At 33.2% G+C, this 22896-nt stretch overlaps 5 protein-coding genes across 5 annotated transcripts; 3 read left to right on the top strand and 2 right to left on the bottom strand.

The window, feature by feature from the left end:
- Positions 1-500: 500 nt before the first annotated feature.
- LOC125606855 (exopolygalacturonase-like) lies at positions 501-3257 on the bottom strand. Its single transcript, XM_048775777.1, has one exon. It carries the CDS (start codon positions 1941-1943, stop codon positions 1404-1406), a length of 540 nt encoding a protein of 179 aa, XP_048631734.1. The 5' UTR covers positions 1944-3257; the 3' UTR covers positions 501-1403.
- On the bottom strand, positions 2140-2723 carry LOC106443576 (exopolygalacturonase). Its single transcript, XM_013885128.3, has 2 exons — positions 2577-2723; positions 2140-2493 (listed from the first exon to the last, which is right to left on the bottom strand). The coding sequence occupies exons 1-2, from the start codon at positions 2721-2723 to the stop codon at positions 2140-2142; spliced, it is 501 nt and encodes a 166-aa protein (XP_013740582.2).
- A 227-nt stretch (positions 3258-3484) lies between the features above and the next one.
- Positions 3485-6154, top strand: LOC106438031 (eukaryotic translation initiation factor 2 subunit alpha homolog). The gene is made up of 7 exons (XM_013879067.2): positions 3485-4085; positions 4787-4843; positions 4923-5009; positions 5098-5244; positions 5322-5426; positions 5677-5775; positions 5888-6154. Exons 1-7 carry the CDS (start codon positions 3708-3710, stop codon positions 6041-6043), a joined length of 1029 nt encoding a protein of 342 aa, XP_013734521.2. The 5' UTR covers positions 3485-3707; the 3' UTR covers positions 6044-6154.
- A 627-nt stretch (positions 6155-6781) lies between these two features.
- On the top strand, positions 6782-9928 carry LOC106438030 (probable methyltransferase PMT23). The gene is made up of 8 exons (XM_013879066.3): positions 6782-7340; positions 7887-8036; positions 8127-8397; positions 8464-8574; positions 8654-8822; positions 8912-9151; positions 9244-9438; positions 9513-9928. The coding sequence occupies exons 1-8, from the start codon at positions 6921-6923 to the stop codon at positions 9709-9711; spliced, it is 1755 nt and encodes a 584-aa protein (XP_013734520.2). The 5' UTR covers positions 6782-6920; the 3' UTR covers positions 9712-9928.
- Positions 9929-15591: 5663 nt separating this feature from the next.
- On the top strand, positions 15592-17742 carry LOC106441868. Its single transcript, XM_048776967.1, has 4 exons — positions 15592-15862; positions 15968-16044; positions 16297-16368; positions 16465-17742. Exons 1-4 carry the CDS (start codon positions 15592-15594, stop codon positions 17164-17166), a joined length of 1122 nt encoding a protein of 373 aa, XP_048632924.1. The 3' UTR covers positions 17167-17742.
- Positions 17743-22896: the final 5154 nt, after the last annotated feature.

Genomic DNA, 22896 nt, shown 5'->3' with positions numbered 1-22896 from the left:
ATCATAGTCATTAATTGTTATATATATGTTAATTATATTAGGTAATTCTGTAACTTTTTTTAAGAAAACAAATACACGTTTTTTATATTTTGGGTTAATATAATGTTTACTATTAATTGGATTTGGACCAACATTTTTTTCGATTGTCTTTTAAGCTGCCATGTAAGCTAAATTAACATCTTAATTAAGTGACACCTAAACGTGTTTTTTTTTTCATTAGTACAAATTTAAAGTTATAACTTTTTAAATGATCTTCAATTAATATATAGGGGATTAAAAAGATTTTGCTATACCTTTTGTCATTTCTGATATAAACAATATCCATATGAGTGTCTGAAAAAGAAAAAACTAAAATCAACATATAGCATGAATACTCCGATTCGGGACTAACCTTGTCAATGTACTATATTATCTTCTAATCTTAAAGTTAAAGCATTATTGAAATATTGTCATAGAATATGAATTGAATACTTATGCTAAATATTTTTTTTTATTTTAAATATAAATAATCATATTCCTAAATAATTTAATTTGTATTTATATATGATAAAGATCAATTAGAGCACCCCAAACAAACAAATGGGTCCAATAAGAGCACCCTAGTCATATTTATTTACTCTATTTGTAAGTTTTAAAATACATTTTTGTTATTATATAGTTTTGAAGATATCCACCCTCTGCTACATCCTCACTTTGTAGTGAAGATATATATTTTTTGAGCAATCTTATTCGAAAAACTATTGGATTGGTGTTCTGAATTTTAAAATACGTAACTATATATAATATATTTAATTTGATTAATTATAGGATATTTCATGAGGTTTTTAGACGGGTTTCTCTTATAGTTTTACATATTCTTTAATTAGGTATGATTAATAAAATATGATTTTACTTTTTTTCTCCTACGAAACAAAAAATAGACCATAGACGAAAAAACACGAAAGTGTATTCACTTCTTTGTCGCACCAATCAAAAACTTTCATAATCTAGCAGAAAGAAAAAGAAGAAGAAGTGAATACACAGCAACTAGACATTATACAAAAAACATAAGAAAATATAAAATAGTACAACACACGGCTATTGTTCCCATGGGTCGTTGAATCAGTTCAGGCAGTGCTGAGGAACCATCTTGCCACGTGTAGAACCATCAACATTCTCACAAACCGCGGTGGAAGGACCACCCTCGACTCCCTTATGCTCTAGGTTAATGTCAATTAGCTCAACCTTCTTGCATGGAAAGCTCTTGCTACATTGTAGATTCACCGCCACTTTGTTTGTCGATGTTCCATATATGTTCTTTAATTTAAGGTCTTGGATTTGAACGTGTGACTCTCCCTGAAAAAAATAATGAAATCACAACTTTCTTTTTTTTTTGTAATAAGAGAAATTTTTTATCTAAGTTTCTATCTTGCACGTAGAAATTTCACCTTCTTTTGACAAGGTGGGTGAGGACAATACTTCTGGTCGATGTTGATAGGGTTTCCAACGTTAATCATCTGAATATTCTCGTACACAAAGTTAGAAACCAAGATCTTCGAAGCTGAAGACTCCCAAGTCTTGATCCGAATGCCGTCGCTAGTGCCGTTAAAGACTATGTCTCTTACGGTTAAGCCATTAACGTTCTTCTCTTCTTTGTTCTTCCCTAAGCTTCCGACACTGATCCCATGTCCGGGACCACAGTTGACATTAGAGATATCCATGTTGGTAGTTCCGGAAAGGATGGCAATACAGTCGTCTCCCGTACCAATGTGTGTCTTGGAGATGTTAATGTTGCTACAGAACCCAAACTTTAGCCCATCGGTGTTTGGGCTGTCACCGGGAGCTGTTATAGTGACGTCAGTGATGTTGAAGTGATGGACAGAGAAGAAGTTGAAGTGTCCCATTTTGCTATTGAGTGATGTTATCCCATTGATTCTTGAGTTGTTCACAAATGCAAATCCCATGGTCTGTGAGAATAATAAAGTTTAGTAAGACACTAGCAGACTAGAATATAAGATATGGACATATTATTCTGTCGATATTGCCTCATTCAAAACTATATATGTACTCGTTTTAATGACATTTTGTATCTAGATAATTAAATCTATAAATTGAAGGGGTAATAGATAATAATTGAATTGCATAATTTTCATTGTAAAGTCATATAATAAAGCAATATGTAAAAGGATTAAGAAGTGGTACCATAGCTAGCTTAGGACAATTGGGGTTTTTGTGGCAGTCATTTAGTGGCCAAGAATCTTTCCCTTGGCCGTCGAGTGTACCGGCACCGGAGATAATAAGATTGTTAATGTACCTGAACTGGATCCATGTGTCGTTCTTAATGTCCCTAGGGTTTGAAGGAGCCAATAAAGTTCCATCGATAACAAATTCAATCTGATTCGCGCATGGCCCTACGAACTCTACACCACCGAGATAAAACATTCCTTTCGGTACGTAGATTTTACTATTACCACCTTTCCTTGTGCATGCGCTTTTCCATATGTTTGTGAACGCCTAATTTTGGACAAATTAAACAAAACATAATTGATAAAATGTTTATTTTTGTGTGTTTCTATATATATTGGTCATTTACATACCTTGGTGTTATCAGTTTTTCCGTTAGCTTTAGCACCATAGCGTTGGACGTTAAAAATCTTTGGCCTGTTGGTTGGACGACTTGCAACGGCCGCGACGAACAAGAGAGACAAACACAAAGCCTTAAACACAGAAGCAATGCAAGTCATCTTCTTATTTTGTTCAGGGTATATAAAAGGAAGGATTTTGTGTTATTAATAAATGTGTTTAAGACACTATGAGATGTGTCGATCTACTGTATTTGCTTATATAGACATAATGTGTTTCCATGAACTGTTAGTATAATTCTATTTTTTTAACACAATAACTTGAATCTTGTTATTAGTAAGTAATCATCGGCTAATATTGGTCTGTTTCTTTTTGCATTGCTTTTGGTTGATTATTTTGGGTTATGGAAGTGTACATATGGTTATCTGATTTCTATTTGCTCTGTCATTTAAAACAGAATCTTAATTTTGGTGAAAATTCAATTAGGTGTTTACCAGTAAATTGTTTTGGTTAATTGGTTAATGCTTGGTTTTAAATAATTTCATTACATATGATTTGTAAACAATGCCAAATCATTACCAACAAACTAAATTATACACATTATTTTTCATGTAATAATGATACGTACTAACTATTACTAAGTTAAAAATATAAGGATAATTTCAGCCATACCAAAGATAATGGCTAGTTTCTTAATTAACATCTAAGAACACTGGTAGTTATTTTTTAAACTATATTTTTTATGAGGGCTAATGTATATGTTTGGTCAGTATAATGGATTAATATATTTTGCTATATCTTGATGTATAGAGGATCGGCTTAAGCAACAGCTTGGTTGCATTTGAAGTTAGATCATCCAAGGTTCCATAGGTCTCTTATTCAGTAGGTATGTAAATATGACTTGAGAATAGGTTAATGAAGGTTTTTAAATCCTCTTATATTATTGTGTTGTATATATACACAAGATTCAGAGACCGGTTCGATCTAATTTTTTTTTTAACCTAAACCAAAATGTTGGCTCAAGCCCAATCATATAATCCGCAAAAACGACACCGTTTAGGCTTGCCTCTCTGACGTTTAGTCGTCTTCCTCGTCTCGCTTATCCGCCTGAACCCTAATTCTCAACACCTTTCCCATCTCCAACCATGGCGACTCCGAATCTAGAGTGCCGGATGTACGAGTCCAAGTACCCGGAAGTAGACATGGCGGTGATGATCCAGGTCAAAAACATCGCCGACATGGGAGCCTACGTGTCGCTCCTCGAGTACAACAACATCGAAGGCATGATCCTATTCTCCGAGCTCTCCCGCCGTCGGATCCGAAGTGTGAGCAGCTTGATTAAGGTCGGGAGGATCGAGCCCGTCATGGTGCTGCGTGTGGACAAGGAGAAAGGGTACATTGATCTGAGCAAGCGTAGGGTTAGCGAGGAGGATATTCAGACTTGTGAAGAGAGGTATAATAAGAGCAAGCTTGTTCATTCTATCATGCGCCATGTTGCTGAGACGCTTTCTATTGATTTGGAGGTAAATAAAAATCGAATCTTTAGTGGTATTGATTGTGTAGATTCTGCATTTAGTGTAAAGTAGCTACCTTTTGTGTGTGGTAACTGTTATACATTAGTGATTAGATATGTACAGCTATTATAGTTTACTGGTGTAGTCTTTGATTATACATTGGTTTGAGTCTCTCATATAGTGTAAAGTAGCTACCTTTGGTGTGGTTATGTTGAGACTTGCAACTGTTATATATTAGCGATTAGATCTCTTCATCTACAGCTATTATATAGTTTACTGATGTAATTTTTGATTATGCAAATTCTTTATATAGTGTTAAGTAGCTACCTTTGAGTGGTGATGCTGAGACTTGAAACTGTTTTATCTTAGTGATTAGATCTCCTCATCTACAGCTATTATAGTTCACTGATGTAACCTTTGATTATGCAAGTTCTGCATATAGTGTAAAGTAGCTATCTTTGTGGGGTGATGCTGAGGCTTGAGACTGCTATATCTTTGTGATTAGATCTCTTCATCTACACCTATCATAGTTTATTGATGTAATTTTAGATTATGAAAATTCTGCATATAGACTGAAGTAGCTACCCTAGTGTGGATGTGGTGATGCTGAGACTTGAAACTGTTATATCTCTTCATCTGCACTTCTGCAGCTATTATAGCTTACTGATGTAACCTTTGACTATACATTGATTTGAGTTTTACTTTTGCAGGAGTTGTATGTGAACATCGGTTGGCCTTTGTACCGTAAACATGGTCATGCTTTTGAGGTAAAAAAACTTGTTTATTTAGCCTTTTATTGCATCCCCGTAGATGGCTATCTCTCAAATGTTTTTTTTTATTGTTTAGGCCTTCAAGGTCTTAGTAACTGATCCTGATTCTGTGTTGGGTTCCCTCACCCGTGAGATCAAAGAAGTTGGGCCTGATGGACAGGAGGTATATACTCTTATCTTGTTTTGTTTTTGTTGTTAGTACTTACTACAAACTTCCTTTGATGCTAATGTTACTAGTATTCTATTTGCAGGTGACTAAAGTTGTACCTGCTGTTACGGAAGAAGTGAAAGATGCGCTTGTGAAGAACATCAGGAGGAGAATGACACCACAACCTATGAAAATCCGTGCTGATATCGAATTGAAATGTTTTCAGTTTGACGGAGTTGTTCACATTAAGGTCGTAAACCCTTTGTGGATTATCTAATAACATGAAATTAATAAATGATTCTCACACTTACTTGCGTTTTTTTTCAGGAAGCCATGAGAAAAGCTGAAGCTGCTGGAAACGAAGACTGTCCTGTTAAGATTAAATTGGTTGCTCCACCTCTGTATGTCCTTACTACTCAGACTCTTGACAAGGTTAGGCAATCTTCTACCTTCAAATCATGATAGCAATATAACACACACCCTCTTCTCCTTATTATTATTATTAAGATGTTACATCAACTAAATGCTTAAGAAAACGCACACAGATACTAAAAAACTGGTCATGTATACTTTGTTAGACACTTATGTAGCTTTGCGAGAGCGAATGTGTAAATGCTATGTTCTGTGACTTGTATTCCCTTTTTTTCCTAATCTTCTCAGGCTTTCTATAATATAATCACAGGACCAAGGGATTGAAATTCTAGAGAAGGCCATAGCAGTTTGCACTGAGACAATTGAGGAACACAAAGGCAAGCTCGTCATTAAGGAGGCACCTAGAGCTGTTAGTATCTTTTTTTATTTAATAGTTGAACAATCCCAAGTTGCATGTCACAAGAAGTTGCTCTCCTTTATTTCTTGAGTTTTAATTCTCTTGTCTATCTATGTTGTGACAGGTGAGTGAAAGAGATGATAAGATGTTGACAGAACACATGGCTAAGCTAAGAATGGACAATGAAGAAATTAGCGGGGATGAAGAAAGTGGAGAAGAGGAAGAAGACACGGGGATGGGTGAAGTTGATATCGATGGTGGAGCAGGAATCATTGAGTAGTCTTTTCTTTTAAAGTAGAACACCTCCTGGGAGGATTTTTTGTTTGTTGTTGTTATTGATACAAATGTTAATTCAGCCGTTGAGAGGTTAAAGTATCAAACATTACATTCATGATCGGCTTCCTGATCATGTGTTCTTTCGGAGTTAGCCGTCGATATTGCTCTCTCTCGTTTACACAAGTTGGTAATATATTCACGTGTCTCTTCACCCACAGGCCACAACAATCATTGGTAATATTTTTTTGTTACACAAGTTGGTAACATTTTCCGTTACACAAAGAATGTTATTTAAAAATTCTAATGCAATTACAGTTAGTTTAAGTTTAATATTAATTACAAATGCATTGATCTTATAAATAATTTTATTTATTTCAAATATTATTATTTAAATATATGTCAATTAATTAAAAATATAATACATATTAATCATTTTTAATTTGTTTTAATTAATAAAAAATATAATACATTTTAAACATAAATTTTTTTGTGTTTAATTGAAAAGTGAAAATTAAGATAGTTGGTTTGTGAATTAGGTTATTGGCTAAATTTGAATATTGAGAATTTTTTTAATCAAATTTCATATATTTAATTAATTTAAACTAAAACTTAAAAAACATAAATTAAACATAAATTTCTTTTGTAAAAAGATTCATTGTCAGAAAAGGAAAATGGAATACAAAAAAAGAAAGTATTCGGACACAAATTCCTTTTTTTAAACTCTTGTCGGTGCATTAAGAATTTACACTTTTACTGACAAAATCGAAATCGAAATGTGAAAGCTGCGACTTTTGAAGCTCTCAGCTCAGCTTCTTCTTCTTCGCTGAGACACGCTCTCGTTACTTGTCTCTCTCTCTCTCTCTAATGATCCTTCTCCACCAATGGCGATCTCCGTACAGCACGTCGTCGTTTTACTCCTCACCTCACTCCTCATCGCCATCACCTTCTTCCTCTTCACCTCCGATAACCTCAGATTCCCTCTCCCTTCTCTCTCCTCCGACTACACACCACTTCCCAAATCCTCAAACCACGACGTCTCTTCCGACCAAACTCCACAGAAGATGAAGATGAAGCTCAACGCTTCCCACGAGGAGGAGGTGGTGAAGTGGGATCTCTGTAAAGGCGCTGAATCTGTTGATTACATTCCTTGTTTGGACAATCGCGACGCCATTAAGCAGCTCAAATCGAGGAGGCATATGGAACATCGTGAGCGGCATTGTCCTGAACCGAGTCCTAAGTGTCTCGTGCCCTTGCCGGATAATTATAAGCCGCCGGTTCCGTGGCCTAAGAGCAGGGACATGGTGAGAGACAGATCATCTTCTTGTTTTTTTTTAGGTTGCTGTCTTTTATTGGAGTTTAGTGAAAAATTCAGGCTTTAATTAGTTATGTTGTTTAGTTAAGTCCTGCAAGTAACCTGTTTTGAGTTAATATTCAGATTAGTGTTTAATGAGAGAGAGATCTGCTTTCAGAGTCTGATTGATTCAAATGTTAAAGCTTTATCAAAGGAGCTGTATTAGTTCCACATGAGTTCAGTAATTTATTGAATGATCTTGTACTATTGGAAGTTGGAACATTTCTTTAATTGTTGTTTGTTTTTGTAAGATATTGAAAAGTTATAGCTTTTGATCTGCTTGATCTGAAGATAGCTGATTTAGTTCAGTTCTGCAAGTAACCCGTTTGAGTATGTCTTCAGTTTAGTGTTTAAAGTATAGAAAAGAGATCTTTATTTCAGAGTCTGATGGATTCAGAGTTTAAGGCTTATATGAATAAAACTTATTTGTAGTACAATACAAAGAGAAGTTGTACTAGTTCACATGAATTGAATAGTTTACTGCGTGATCTTGTAGGTATGGTATAACAATGTTCCTCACCCCAAGCTTGTTGAATACAAGAAGGAACAAAACTGGGTTAAAAAAGAGGGCGAGTTTCTAGTTTTTCCCGGAGGAGGTACTCAGTTCAAATACGGTGTTACTCACTACGTTGAGTTCATCGAAAAGGTCACCACTCTTTTTTTCCTCTTCTTTCCCCTCTTTGTCTAAATCAAAAGCATATACATACTTGTGTTAAATCCATTTCACACTCCTCAGGCGTTACCTGTTATCAAATGGGGCAAAAACATAAGGGTAGTGTTAGATGTTGGCTGTGGTGTCGCTAGCTTTGGCGGGTTTTTACTAGACAAAGATGTCATTACAATGTCGTTTGCCCCTAAAGACGAACACGAAGCTCAGATTCAGTTTGCGTTAGAACGAGGGATACCTGCTACACTATCTGTCATTGGAACACAACAGCTTACTTTCCCGACCAATGCCTTTGATCTTATCCATTGTGCACGTTGCAGAGTCCATTGGGATGCTGATGGTACGTTTTCTCTCTTTTAGCGCTTAAGGTTTAAGGTTCCATGATGTTTTATGTTTGATTTGTTAGGTGGGAAACCATTGTTGGAGCTGAACAGGGTACTCAGGCCAGGAGGTTTCTTCATATGGTCCGCAACACCGGTCTATCGAGACAATGACAGAGATAGCAAGATCTGGACTGGTTGGTAACAATCATGTTCTTGATTTTGTTATTACAACGTTGGTCTTGAATCTTGATCTTTATGTTTCTGTTTTTGCAGCAATGGTTTCTCTGACTAAATCCATTTGCTGGAAGGTGGTGGCAAAGACGGTTGACTCCTCAGGAATCGGACTCGTGATATATCAAAAGCCAACTTCAGAATCTTGCTATAAGAAACGCAGCACGCAAGAACCACCTCTTTGCGCTAAAGAGGAAGTGAATGCTTCTTGGTATAAAAAACTCATATCACATTCTCATAAAAAAGTATATGTGTAGGTTCACTCTTTCATATCCTTTTTGATTTTTTTTTTAATCTTAGGTATGCTCCTCTCCGCCAATGCATTTCTAAATTACCAAGTGGAGGTGTCCAGAAGTGGCCTGAGCTATGGCCTAAACGCCTTGTGAGTGTAAAGCCTCAAAGCGTTTCGGTTGACGCCGAAACATTCAAGAAAGATACAGAGAAGTGGTCAGAGATTGTCTCTGACATCTATCTTGAACGTTTGGCTGTAAACTGGTCGAGTGTGCGGAATGTGATGGACATGAATGCTGGTTTTGGCGGGTGTGTTTACATTTCTCTGAGACTTAAAAACCAGATTCCTGCTTTTATTACAAAACTAGAAGTTGACAGAGTTATATGTTGTGGTGTGATAGGTTTGCTGCTGCACTTATAAACCGACCTCTCTGGGTGATGAATGTTGTTCCTGTGGATAAACCTGACACTCTCTCAGTTGTTTTTGATCGAGGATTGATCGGAGTTTACCACGATTGGTGCGAGTCCTTGAACACTTACCCTAGAACATACGATCTCTTGCATTCTAGTTCTTACCTTGGAGATATCACACAAAGGTAAGCATATACTAGTTTGGTTCGGTTTGAAATATTATTGGTCACACAGACCATTTTGTTGATGATGTTTTCAGGTGTGGGATTGTACAAGTGGTAGCTGAGATTGATAGGGTGTTGAGACCAGGTGGATACCTTGTGGTGCAAGACACCATGGAAACAATAAAGGAGCTTGAATCTATACTTGGTTCGCTTCATTGGTCAACCAAAATATACCAGGATCGGTTTTTGATTGGGCGGAAGGGATTTTGGCGTCCCATTAAACCGGAGCTCTGATCAGTAGACAAGAAAAAGAATCAAAAACAAAAGAAAATTAATTTCATTTTGTACACTATGACGCAACCATATTATATACATATCAAACTATAGAACATACCCATTATGAAAGAACATCGTTAAGGGGATCTTGTTTTAAATTTCTGGTTGCATCGTCAAATCTATTCTATTAAAACATAAACACTTTTTATAAATAATATTTTTTCATCTTAGAGCATCTTGAACTCAGCTCCATATTTCACTCTAAAAATAGGAGAAATTGAGTACTGAACAAGAAAAAAATAATATTTAATTTATAGAATAATGCTTTAATTTTTGTTCATTATTCTATTTTTCATTCTATTTGAAAATAAAATATATAATGTGGTTGGAAATGCTCTTAATAATTACAAACTGTATCATTAAATTAATAACTACTAATTAAATAACTAGAAATCATTAGATTATTCTCTAACCATACAATAAATTAAACATATTTATTTTAAATGTGACATACAAACTTTAAATGTTATATCTTTATATATTTACTATTTCATTTTACATACAAAATATGAACTATCAATGTTTTATTAAAATATATATAATTATTATTTAAATATATGTTAAATAATTTGATGATTAATATAATTCACACATATATTTGAATTATAAGAATACAACAAATAAATTTCAATATATATTCCTCAAAAATAAACATAAAAGTGAAATTCATTTGGCTATATGAAAAACGTATAGACATATATATCTATCTTATAAAAAAAAGACATTTTATTTGACAAAATATTCTATTTTGAAAAGATAGTTTTATTAATATACATAAACATATTAATTGGTGTTTTAATTTATAAATAAATTCATCAAAAATGGTTTTTGTAGTTAAAAGTTACTAATTTACGAATGAATTATATAACATATTATTTTAATTATTTTAATATTGAATCACAATATGAGCAACCAACAAATTACAAACAACTAAAAACTGTTGATCTATCATAAATGTTATATATTACAAATTGAACAAATACCTATATAACGTTTGTTTGTACAACTATTACAATTTTTTGTTGTGAAAAATTGCATATATCTATTCAGTTAAAACAAACACTCACCCATGTTGATGCATATATCAAATACTAGTTATTTTCAAAGATGCCTAGAATCTACATTATCAATGCATCAGAAAATGATAAATCTGAAAAATTTTTAGTTGTGGCATAAGAGTTACATTTTAGAACCGTAGTATGTGGAGTGGAGATAGATGTTGCTTCCCTTGCTACTACTTGTGCTAACGACTGGAAGGACAGTACAGAAACCCACTTCAGGAATAAGGTATGGTAGTTCTCCGGTTTCTTCATATTTGTTACGGTTGTTGTACTTGTGACCATTAGTAAACCTTATCATTTTTGTTAAATTTCGGCTTATCATGGACTTCAAACTTAAAACTAATTACCGATAAATTGATTGGTCATATCCCTTTAAATATTAGCTAATTATTTCTTCAACTACAAATGTGTGTGACTTCATTCATTAACCTTTTTCGGTTCCCAACATTTTTAGATCGAAATGATGTCAAAGATGAACAACAAGAACTTTGTGTAAACCTTCTTAGCTACTGTGAAGAAAATGAGCCTTTCACCATGATCTTGATCTTTTAATATGCTCCAAATGGACCACTCTTTTGAACATTTACACTGCGTACTTGTCATAAGCCATAATGTCTCATGTTGGCTCAGTTTCTTTGTGATGATATAAAGGGAAGCAAATTTCTTCTTCTTGATGTTGCAGATAAAGAATCAGGACACTTGGATTGGAGAATGAGGTTAAGAAACGCAATGGGCTTAACATATTACCATGACCATAAGCACCAACTCAGTCCGCCAATAGGTCACACTAATCTCGTCTCATCATCTCTTCAGCTCACAAGTGCTGTAAAACTAACGGGCTTCAGTTTCCAAACTTATCGCGATGGCGGCAAAAGCAATCCCTGCAACTCGACATTTTCTTCGATCAATATCATGTACTCATCGTATCAGAGCGGATCCACACCCTGACCTTTTAATCTGGTTCAGATAGTGGTCCGATCAACCCATTAAGTGATGGCATATAGAAGATTCAGTTATTTCGAGATTATTAGAAAATAAAAAAATTCTCTCGGAGGGGTATGATGAATTTTACGAGATTAATAATTATATTTATCATCATTTTGAGGAACGGTGTTGAAGAGAAAATCTCACGTTAGAAATATATAAAAGACTTGAATAATATATAAGAGATTTGAGTCACTCTATTTACTGTCAATTGGTTTTAATTTTGAAGCCTGTGAAACTTGTCACAAAAGGAAATATACTCCCACAATTGAATATTGATTTTCACGCATATGAAATGAAATTCCCATCTTTTTTAATTTGACAACCAATCTACGTTCCACGAAGTTGCCTTCTCCCCAGACGAGGTCCAAACTTTATTCCTTTCCAAATTTTTAAAAACATTAACACGACTTTAATAATGTCAAAAAAAAAATGTCACAAAAACGATATAATAGTGGCTACCAAAACTATTGGGCCATACTAATTGATTACATAGCTGCAGTGGCTATTTCATGCAAACCCATGCATATACGTACAAATTGCATATATTATATATATATATATATATATATATATTTTTTTTTTTCATAAACTCTATGCGTTGATCCGATCGGTCTTTGCAGAATGCACTTAGTATTAAATAATAGATTGACTATCACACTGCCTGACCCGAGTCTGGAATACCTTCCGACTAATACTAAAGGAAGAACTGATCATCCGTTATGATCTACCATGTAAACTACTTGGACCGAAACCCAAGTCCGAACTGGCCAAGTGATATGATATTTTAGTTTTTCAGAGTACACACCAAACTTCAAGAAATTGCCACTAGACTACCACCACTTGGTTGAATTGCATATATTTGGCTTTTGAAAAAAATAATTAGATTAATTGCATACATTATTCTGTTCCTCTCTTCCAACTTATTATTTCCCATTGAATTATTTTTCGTTCACACATGTTTATACTCCCTCCGTTTAATTAGTGCCGTGGTCAATATTTAACGGCTTATACATTTATATAAAGCTGTAAATGATATTCCGTAGCATTTGGTATTTGTTGGATCGTACGTATAATTAATCATCCATTGGTTGTCGTCTGAGGATTGGAAGTAGCTAGGATTGTATAGGGTAGATATGAAGAACGGCATTTTAACGTAAGTAACTATCATAGCTAAGTACGGAAATTTTAATTCTTACCACAATTAATAATAATTTGTTTCAAAAAAAAAAAAAAAACCACAATTAATAACGACTACGAAATATATACGCTTGCTTTTGGCACAAAAAAAAATATACGCTTACGGCTGGACATTTGGCTTCCGAAAATATTTTGAAAAAAAAAAAGAGAAAGAAATACCTAATGTATATGACTTCTACTATATACCTAATCACCATTCATGAATTTTGACCCAACACTTGCGTATCGTTTATATAATAAAAGTTCTTAAGCTTTTCAGTTCAAAAGAAGTTCTTCAGCTTATGTTAGAAAATATACAAATACAATGTTGAATATATTATATATTATACAGTGAACGGAGAGGACCTAATTATACATCTTTTTCACCAAATAGAGAATATCATTCTCAGATAATTTTCTTCTTTTAAAATTATAAAATGAGCGTAACACTAGTCTTTGGTAACTCTTTTTCAAATAAGAGAATGACCACACAAAGACAAAAGCATATTCGAAAATTAAAGTGAAAAAAGTGTTATATACCTAATTACTTTGTAAAAAAAAAACAAGGTCAACTAAAAACTTTAAATAACCGAAGTCTCAATGTTTACATGAAGATATGAAATCTTTTCTTTCATTGGATATCTTTTGTTGTTAAAAACTTGATTGGATACTTAACTAGACATATATTTCTTAGACCATCTCCAATGGTTTACTCTATTTTTTACTCTAAAATAGAATAACTCTATAATAGAGTTTGAGTTTGCTCCAATGGTACTCTATTTTAGAGTAGAAAATAGAGTGATGAACAAAAAAAAAATTACTCTATATTTGGAGTAAACCTATTTTTTACTCTATTATAGAGTAAGAAATATAGTACCATTGGAGCATTTTTTACTCTAAACTCTATTTTAAAGTGGAAAATAGAGTGGGTTGGAGATGTTCTTAGTACTTAGGACATCTCCAATGAAACACTAAAATTTACTCTATATTTCACTCTAAAATAGAGTAACTCTATTATAGAATTAGATTTGCTCTAATGGTTCACTCTATAATAGAGTTATTCTATAATAGAGTGGAATATAGAATAATCTTGTTTTTTTACTCCAAATATAGAGTAAAAAAATAAGATTACTCTATATTTCATTCTATTATAGAGTGAACCATTGGAGCAAATTCAACTCTATAATAGAGTTACTCTATTTTAGAGTGAAATATAGAGTAAATTTTAGTGTAGCATTGGAGATGGTCTTACTTACTAGTAGCTCATCACGAATTCCAAACTAAATCAATTTGGCTGCGTGTGTGGACGTACAAAAGTGCAAGTAATTAAATCTAAAGTTCAGTCCAGTGATACGGGCCGGAGAATTCATGTGACTTATCAGCATAAAATATTATGTTCTATATCCTAACCAAAAATAATAATAATTGGCCATATATGGAAAAGAGAGATGTACTCATGTACATTTTTTGCATGTATAGAGACAGAGACGCATGTGTAGATAATTATAGATAATATGAAATAGCAAGAGTAGTGGAGATGGAGACAGATCCGTGATCATTGTTGGTGACAGAAACAAGCAGCAATATTTTCTTATCGTGTCTCTCAGTGAGGACAGGACAGCCAAGCACCTTTTAACTTCTGTCTGATTCCTCTCTATGCTCTCTCTCTCACACACACAACGAAGAAGTAATGCTTTTGAGTTTCTTCTTTTTTCTGTTTCACAGCTTTGGTTTGGAAGTCACGAGCCCATCCCCCTAACCATCCCTTTTTATGTATTTGTTTCCTTTTTACTCAATTTAATTTATGAACACGATGGAAGAAGTTTCATATATCTAATTAATGTTGCGTTCTTCCTATATTGCAAAAGCTAGTTTGAATGGAACAAGATGAATAAATCAAATGAAAACATATTTCACACGATTCAATGACAGTTCTTTTGAAATAAAAGTTCCTTCAAATATATACACGTCATCTTGAACCTAGACTCAGACGGGTATAACCAACAGTTTCATATTTATTTTAGGTGAAACGATTTAGTGTTTACCATGATTATGAAAAATATGATTATTTAGACAATTTCTACTTTTGAGTTTCTTTTCACTTTCCTAGAGCCTCACGAGATTAAAAATTGAAGGAACTGAGTTAAAAAATAATACTATTACTTTTGTTATGTGACTAACGTGATACTGATACAGTTACCAACGTTTTTGTTTACTTAAAGAAGCAAAGGACCTTTTGTTTTTTGGTCATGAGGTGTAAATCTAGATCTATATTTACCTGGTTAAGATTGTATAAAACTATGGAAAACACTGTTTTGAAGAAAAAAACTATGTATTAAAATTAAATAGAATTTAGAATATCCGTTGCCATCATGTACATATTGTTCCATATATACGTAGCGTTGGAGATAGGGAAAAGGGAATCATGGATACAAGCATCCAAAAAGTCATACACATATAGACCTTCAAAAGTCTTCAACCTTAAATCCCTAACATATGTGTTAGTCTGTGATCTTTTTTATTGCACTTTGTCCAAAGAACTCCAAGATAGACTAAAAAGGTTCAAACCTCAAAACAAACAACACAAAACACAGCCAAATAGCTGGAGAACAAGATGAGATCAAGTAGCCAAAGTTCTGAAAACTCCAAGAAAACAGACAACAAAGACGAAGAAGAGGATGAAGAAGAAAGATCAGCAGATCAGAGCCCATCTAAGAATAGCTATCTGGAAGAGAATGGGAGTCACCATCATAATAATGATCAAATCAAGAAAAGTGGTGGATCTGTGAGGCCGTACAACCGCTCAAAGACTCCAAGGCTGCGATGGACACCTGAACTCCATATTTGCTTTCTTCAAGCTGTGGAGAGATTGCGTGGACCAGATAGTTGAGTTTCAGTATACATATAAATCAATACTCAGATCATTTCATATATAAGGTTCTCTTGTTGATATTTATTCCGGATTTCTTCAAATGATTCTGTTGGAACAGGAGCAACACCCAAGCTTGTTCTTCAATTAATGAACGTCAAGGGGCTAAGTATTGGACATGTCAAGAGCCACCTTCAGGTTTTGCAAACATAAATCTACACTTACATTATATATCTATACATCAGTAATATTTTCATGAGAAACTCATATTTCCACCTAATATTTTTACTAGATGTACAGAAGTAAGAAAATCGATGACACAAATCAAGGTTGTTCACTTCTTTTCGGTTATGATTAAGTTAAGGTTTCGTTTGAACGAAATCATAAAATTTTAAACTGAATTGTAATAGATCTTGAGTAATTCTTATTTTTATTTTCTTAATATTTCAGGAGATCAAAGATTTTCGTTTGAACACGGAGCTGGTTACACATACAACCTTCGCCAACTTCCAATGCTACAAAGTTTTGATCAAAGTCCTACTAGTTTAGGGTATTTACAAAATCTTTAGCTTATTAACTTCTACCTATATATGTTAAAATTGATCTTGTATAATTTGGAATGTGATCAATAATAGATACGGCGGCGGTTCGTGGACCGGCCATAGACAACATGTCTACCATAGCCCTTGGAGAGGCCTAACAGCACGAGACAATACAAGAACAAGACAAACACTGTTTGGCTCACAGCCTGGAGAGAGATTTCATGGAGTTAGTAATAGTATTCTTGATGATAAGAACAGTACAGTTTGGTTTCGAATCAATTCTCATGAAGCGGCTCATGCGAACAATGGAGTAGGTGAAGCAGTTCCAAGAATGCATAGAAGTTTTCTTGAAGGTATGAAAACGTTTAACAAATCATGGGGACAGAGCCTCGCCTCAAATCCTAATTCTTGGACGGCATCAAAACCACAATCTCACATCGCTACTACATTAAGCTCTAACCAACGGGACAACCCACTAGTGGCAGAAAAAATGGAGAATGTGTTGAAGAAGAAAAGATTGTTACTGTCTGATGATTGCAATAACTCGGACAAAGATTTGGATCTAAGCTTGTCCTTTAAGGTACCTCGGTCACACAACAACCTTGGAGACTGCTTGTTAGAAGAAGAAAAAGAACATGCAGATAGCAAGGGTTTGTCTCTTTCATTATATTCGTCGAGTTTTGCAAAACTCGGTCAAACCATTAGAAAAGAAGATCAATATTATCATAAAAAGAGAAAGTGTTCGGTCTTGGCAAGTCCCCTTGATCTCACTTTGTGAATATATATATAACAACATATGTATACGTCTATTCAAAGTGAGATCTTGAGGTACTTATTGATGGAAGATTGTTATCTGTGGTTTATTTTTCGTTGCATACTTGTGACAAGACCCGTAACTAAGGTAATAATAGCTACATTTCTGCACCGTCTTCCACATAACTCTGTCAGATATTAATTCTTATTTATGTATTATTGTTGGTGATCGAGTTGTGAAAATAGATTTGTTTTTATCCTGAATAGTAGCCAAGAAATAGATCAGTGAGTCTTTTGAACAAAAAAAAAATTGATCAGTGAGTCTATATGGTTTTGATAGTTTTCCTTTTTCTTTTGAACTTTTGGTTTTGATAGTTACAAGACATTGCACGTTGCTTTGGTTGTGTCTTGTTGTGAGACGTTGCAAATGTATGTGTAGTTCCGGTTTTCACTCACACTCACAAAAAAGTATCCTAAGCTATATTTTGTACCCTAACATGGAGTTCTTGTAAGAAATTGTATGCCTTAACGTTAAATAAGTGAAGCATATATATATATGCAATCGTAGGTTGCTCAAAAAAAAAAATATATATATATATATGCAATCGTATATGCTTTGTTATAAACTATTAACACACTATTGTATGGCATATATGTATCAAAATAATCATGAACAAAGTAATTAACGAAGGTAATCTAAATCTATGAACAGTAAACTTTACAGTCAATGTCATGCGTCTCAGTCGTCATCTCTATTCACTATAGAGTATGAGCCATATTTGTCAATGGTACAACATAATAATTACTTTACAGATTAACTAGTCCATTTAACTATAAAACTTGTCAGTTGTTTTTTTTTTTTTTTTTTTTTTTTTTTTTTTTTTTGTCAGTTGTTCTGTCCATTTCTAATTTCGTTCCACTCTTTTAGTATTTTTCTAACGATACCACTCTTTTAAAATTACAACGAAAGTTCTTTAGATATTTGGTTTCTCCTCTCGTAAGACTTTTTTTTTTTTTTTTGGAACGCAACTTCATTAAACTTAAATCATCAGAGTACAGTGGTTAAACCACTCGATACATGGCCCAAAGCCTGTTTTGGAGAGAAAGACAAGAAGACAGATGTACTTGCCATAGAGATGTGTCTTGGTCTCCTCGATATACAACAAACTATTTGGTGTTTGCATATAATCGTTTTCTAATAACCTCGGGCCTTGAAAACATTCTGGCTATATCATATTATTTGAGGATGTGTACATATTTTTCAGGGAATCAAAAGTATGTAAGGTTTTTGTATTTTTATGTCTACTTACATGTGTCTTTGTTGTATCATATTCTTCCCAATCCTTAATAATTTGGAAAATATAGTTTTAAGTCAAATGATAGGTAGTGTTAATATATTTGATAGAACTTTTACATTAGATATTTTGTAAACTTCTACTTCATTGATTTTATATTTTGCAGTCGTGAAATACAGATGTTTTCAGACACCAATTTGATGGCAAACAGTCTTTAGAATACAATTTACTCAACTCGTGGACTTTCTTTGATAGCAAATTTGATTTGTCTGGTTAAGACATAAGAGTAAGGCAAAGCATACCAAAGAAGAAGGTGATTTGGAAAATGGATTTATGATAAATGGCTTTTTATAGTAATATTATAGGCCCATTTAAGTAATATGGCACATTAAGTAAAACCCGTTTATGTTTCTAAGGCGACGTTCTTTCTCATGAATTTGATCAAAATCTTGGAAAGAGCTATTTAATTATCAGTTGTTAGGATATTAACAGATGTGTTAGTGTATAACAATAATAAGACGATAATGATATGTACCTAAATTGATACTGAACACATGGTATCTTACTTTATAGTTATAATATCCACCACCTATATGAAGAAAACTAACCGACTAATATATATCAATATTTTATACGTATTATAATACTGAAGACTAATAAATTTAAGTTTTGATTAACACTAACAAAAATATAAGATATGAGTTTTGGAATAAGATTCACTTTTAAAGAATATCTCTTCTTCTTTTTGTGTGAAAAGGCTTGGATTCAATTGTTTGCGAGGAATCCTTTTTATTTTTTTTTTTTTTGCTAAAAAGGAATCCTTTTTAGTATGGTTGAAAAGATAATTTAAGAAGTCGAGAAAGAGAATGAAGATAACGAAAAGAGGGGTTGTGATAAAAAGAAGAAGAAAACAATGCTTATCACATCAAGAAAAGAAAACATAAAATGTTGGGGTGAAGATGCAAACTAAGCTCATCCTAGATTGTAATATATATGTTTAATTCTGTCGTCGGCGATATCCTCAACAAATTCCCAATTAAAATATGTTTTCACCATCTAATCTGTGTAATCTACCACCCAAACATTTATAAAAGAAAACAATTTTGCATTAATTTCAGACATATATGTTCACTATGAATTTAACTGGGGGCATCTTCCAGTAATATATACTAATATACTAATATTAGATTTCTTCTATGCATATACTCGTCGATATATGATCTTTTCCATGTTCAAATATAAATTATTGTCAACTAAATCTTTGTCCTTGATTTTACACTAGATTGCGAATTTACTTGGTAAACTAGCTATTGCGGGTGGAAGTCTCCTTAGTTCAATAGTTTGACTAAGGGTTCATTAATATTTCTATACCAGTAGGTCTAAGTTTCAATTTCCAGAAAAAACGATTTATTAAACAATTATGCAAACTAAAGAAAAAATACTTATAGCAGAAGTTCTTGCGGTTAAAGCTGCACTTTCACATGCAGTCTCTCTAGGGCTCACCTCAGTCACCTTCTGGTCTGACTCGAAAACGCTCGTCTCGGTGATATTCTCCAAGGATAATATCGTTGAAATTCAGGGGATCCTTCATGATATCTCTGTTCTTCGTGAAGCCCTTGTCTGTAGTTTTTTTAATTATGTTCCTCGTCTTAAAAACCTTGAAGCTGATGCTCTTGCAAAATCAGCTTTGTATGAACCTTAACTCTAGAGTTTGAAGTAATTAAAGTTTGGTTTGTTCAAAAAAAAAAGAAAAAATACTTACAAAAACTTTTCAACATGGTGCAAATAAACTTGGCCAGGCGTAAATCCTTATGAATAATGTAATGAAAGATTTGTGCATTATAAGTTTGTCTTCATGCAAGTGAAATTGTCTCTGCCGACCCATCTTTGGCCACATGAAAGCTTTGGCAAACATAAAGACAAATTCTCTCTTTTATAGATTCAACTCTACAACCACTCTTTGCATTAATTAATAGGTTGGATCAAAATATTCGTAATTTTGATCTGATTCTTTAACCGTTTCAATTTGAACCGAAAAATCAGAATATCCGTAATTCTACCGACAAAACAAATACTAATATGAAATATCAATAAGAAACGAAGCAAATCATAAATACTAGAAATATTTTTAGGAACAAAAATCTGATCTTATATGCATATATACATATATTTAAATAATTATATACATATATTATATAATTATTATATTTTATGTAAGTTTTACAAAAAAGTATATTTATTAAATCGATAATTTAGGTATTATAATTTTAAAAAGTAAATAACTTTTTATGATAAATATTGTTATTTTATATTATTTTCATTTTTATTTATTTTTTATTTTATTTGTACAATCGAAATCCGTTTCGAATTAAAATATTAAAAAAATTAAGATATCCGAACATCAAATATTTGGATAGCTACGGATCGAATAATCAATTATTTGGAAAAAAACATGACAGGTAACAAATACCTCTAAAAATCCAAAAATTAGATCCATGTCAACCCTAATTAATTATGATCGTGATTTCATAAAGAGGTCGGTGACCGGTGTACATGTTAGGACTCGAATCTTTCTCACTTCCTTGTTTGTTTCTCAGCGTAAATTAGTATATGAAAATCTTTTGTGTATATTATATATATATATATATATATATATATATGTGTATATGTATTTATATGTGTGTATAGGTAAGGGTTCTGAAAATGTAAGCATGAAAAGATCAATGAATATCTTCCTTTCGCGTCATTTTCAATGGAGTTTTAGCTTGGTTTCACATATGATGTATGACAAAAGTCACAGCGTTGTTATTTTCATGCTGAATACGATAATTCAGCCCCGTCCAAAATTTCTTTCTAGCTACATTATCTTCGGCTGTAGACACAAAATATGTTTGTCGGCAAAATTTTATGTAAGTATTACTGATAATGATGTTTCAACCAAATAGTCGTAATCAATTCATTAATTTCGGTTTAATGTTCGAGTGTTATAGATTTACAATTTGTTTATTGAAATTTAAAATTTATGCAACCCGAAAAACGAGAATTCAGATCCGATTACAAATCCGGTTTAAACAAAAAAAATCAAATCAATCTATTATGTTCCTAGCTTTTTCCGCCTACTAAACCCGACAAGTTTCACTAATCAGTTTTTAAAACCCTTGTGAATCGGTTATCATTCTCAACCAATACCTTGGAAATGTGAGGTCTCCTCATTGCCTCTGATGCCATGACTTCCTAACTCATCTCCGGAGTAGCTAACTTATGATGCACTCTCCGAGGCTTATAACTGTTACTATCAGGCTTATAACTGTACTATCGATGAAATACTAGGCGAACAATATAGAAGAGGAGGTTCAAAGTTACCTTTACCAGCTCCGAGGAATTGAACTGTACCCCCGACTAAGCCACCATGAACATGCAAAAAAACAGGTTGGGATCTCCGCCAGCTTTGCCAGCAAGTCTCTAAACACATGTACAGTACATCAAGCTACTCACACCGCAAGAGACCAAACGAGAAAATACGGCGCCGGGAAGTGAGCTAATATCAAATATAGGCATCAGGACGACCAATGACTTGCGTGAGCCATCCAGATATCTACGACTTTCGAGAACCCGAAGAACTACTTTGTGAAGACTCCAAAACCTTTGAATATTTAATCATTGCATATAGATTTACATTTCATTTTAGAAACTTCTTATAAAGGTTATCTCTGATTTTTTTTAAAAAAAGAGTATTATGCTATATATAGCCATAGGCCATTGCAATGGAACTCTTTGTTTGAGAATTAATCGGAAATGGTATGTTTAGTAAAAAAAGTATCATGTTCATACAAGTAAAGTCTACTAAGTTCCATTGCGCTACGAACAGGAATTGAAATTGCAGTTAGTTAACATGATTTTAACAACACACTTGCCATTTTGGTGCCTGGGGGGGGGGGGGGGGGGGGGGGTTCCATAGCCAAAATTATAGATAACAGGTAAAAGAGGTAAAAAATCTCGTATCTGATGTAAGATGAAACTCAAAGTAATACATATATAGACATGAACTAGCTTATTCATTACCGATTGATTTTGAAATGGAATTTATGAGACTAAATAACATGATAGTAGAGTCTACTTGTATCCGTACATGTATATCAATGTCTCAATGATAATTATAAATTTAATCGTGAGATTCAGTTTGAAATTGCCTAAATAAATCATCTTACATGTTTTAAGACAAGAATCTCACTTTTAAATAAGATAACATTTCAAGTAATAATATACGATGAAAATATATAATTACTTTATTCTCGATTGAGCTTGAGTTGAAATTTGAACACATGAAAGAATATGAAAATAATATAATGTAAAATGAATATCATTAGTGTTCAAAAAAAAAGTAAAATGAATACCATTTTTTGATAATCAAAAAGGTAAATGATATTTTCTAACGAAAATTGAACCCAAATTACGGTGTG

Source organism: Brassica napus, chromosome A3, assembly GCF_020379485.1.
Source record: "Brassica napus cultivar Da-Ae chromosome A3, Da-Ae, whole genome shotgun sequence".
In the NCBI taxonomy this organism is placed as follows: Eukaryota; Viridiplantae; Streptophyta; class Magnoliopsida; order Brassicales; family Brassicaceae; genus Brassica; species Brassica napus.
This window is presented reverse-complemented; position numbering and strand designations above follow the sequence as displayed.

Bases quoted from the DNA above. Each gene is read 5' to 3' on its own strand.
- LOC106438030 (XM_013879066.3), top strand. From the start codon at position 6,921: ATGGCGATCTCCGTACAGCACGTCGTCGTTTTACTCCTCACCTCACTC. The intron at 8,398-8,463 runs GTACGTTTTCTC...TTGATTTGTTAG, and splicing joins AGTCCATTGGGATGCTGATG to GTGGGAAACCATTGTTGGAG. The intron at 9,439-9,512 runs GTAAGCATATAC...TGATGTTTTCAG, and splicing joins CTTGGAGATATCACACAAAG to GTGTGGGATTGTACAAGTGG.
- LOC106438031 (XM_013879067.2), top strand. From the start codon at position 3,708: ATGGCGACTCCGAATCTAGAGTGCCGGATGTACGAGTCCAAGTACCCG. The intron at 4,086-4,786 runs GTAAATAAAAAT...TTACTTTTGCAG, and splicing joins CGCTTTCTATTGATTTGGAG to GAGTTGTATGTGAACATCGG. The intron at 5,010-5,097 runs GTATATACTCTT...TTCTATTTGCAG, and splicing joins TTGGGCCTGATGGACAGGAG to GTGACTAAAGTTGTACCTGC.
- LOC106441868 (XM_048776967.1), top strand. From the start codon at position 15,592: ATGAGATCAAGTAGCCAAAGTTCTGAAAACTCCAAGAAAACAGACAAC. The intron at 16,045-16,296 runs GTTTTGCAAACA...TTAATATTTCAG, and splicing joins ATGTCAAGAGCCACCTTCAG to GAGATCAAAGATTTTCGTTT. The intron at 16,369-16,464 runs GTTTTGATCAAA...TGTATAATTTGG, and splicing joins CCAACTTCCAATGCTACAAA to AATGTGATCAATAATAGATA.
- LOC106443576 (XM_013885128.3), bottom strand. From the start codon at position 2,723: ATGACTTGCATTGCTTCTGTGTTTAAGGCTTTGTGTTTGTCTCTCTTG. The intron at 2,494-2,576 runs GTATGTAAATGA...GTCCAAAATTAG, and splicing joins GAAAAACTGATAACACCAAG to GCGTTCACAAACATATGGAA.
- LOC125606855 (XM_048775777.1), bottom strand. From the start codon at position 1,943: ATGGGATTTGCATTTGTGAACAACTCAAGAATCAATGGGATAACATCA.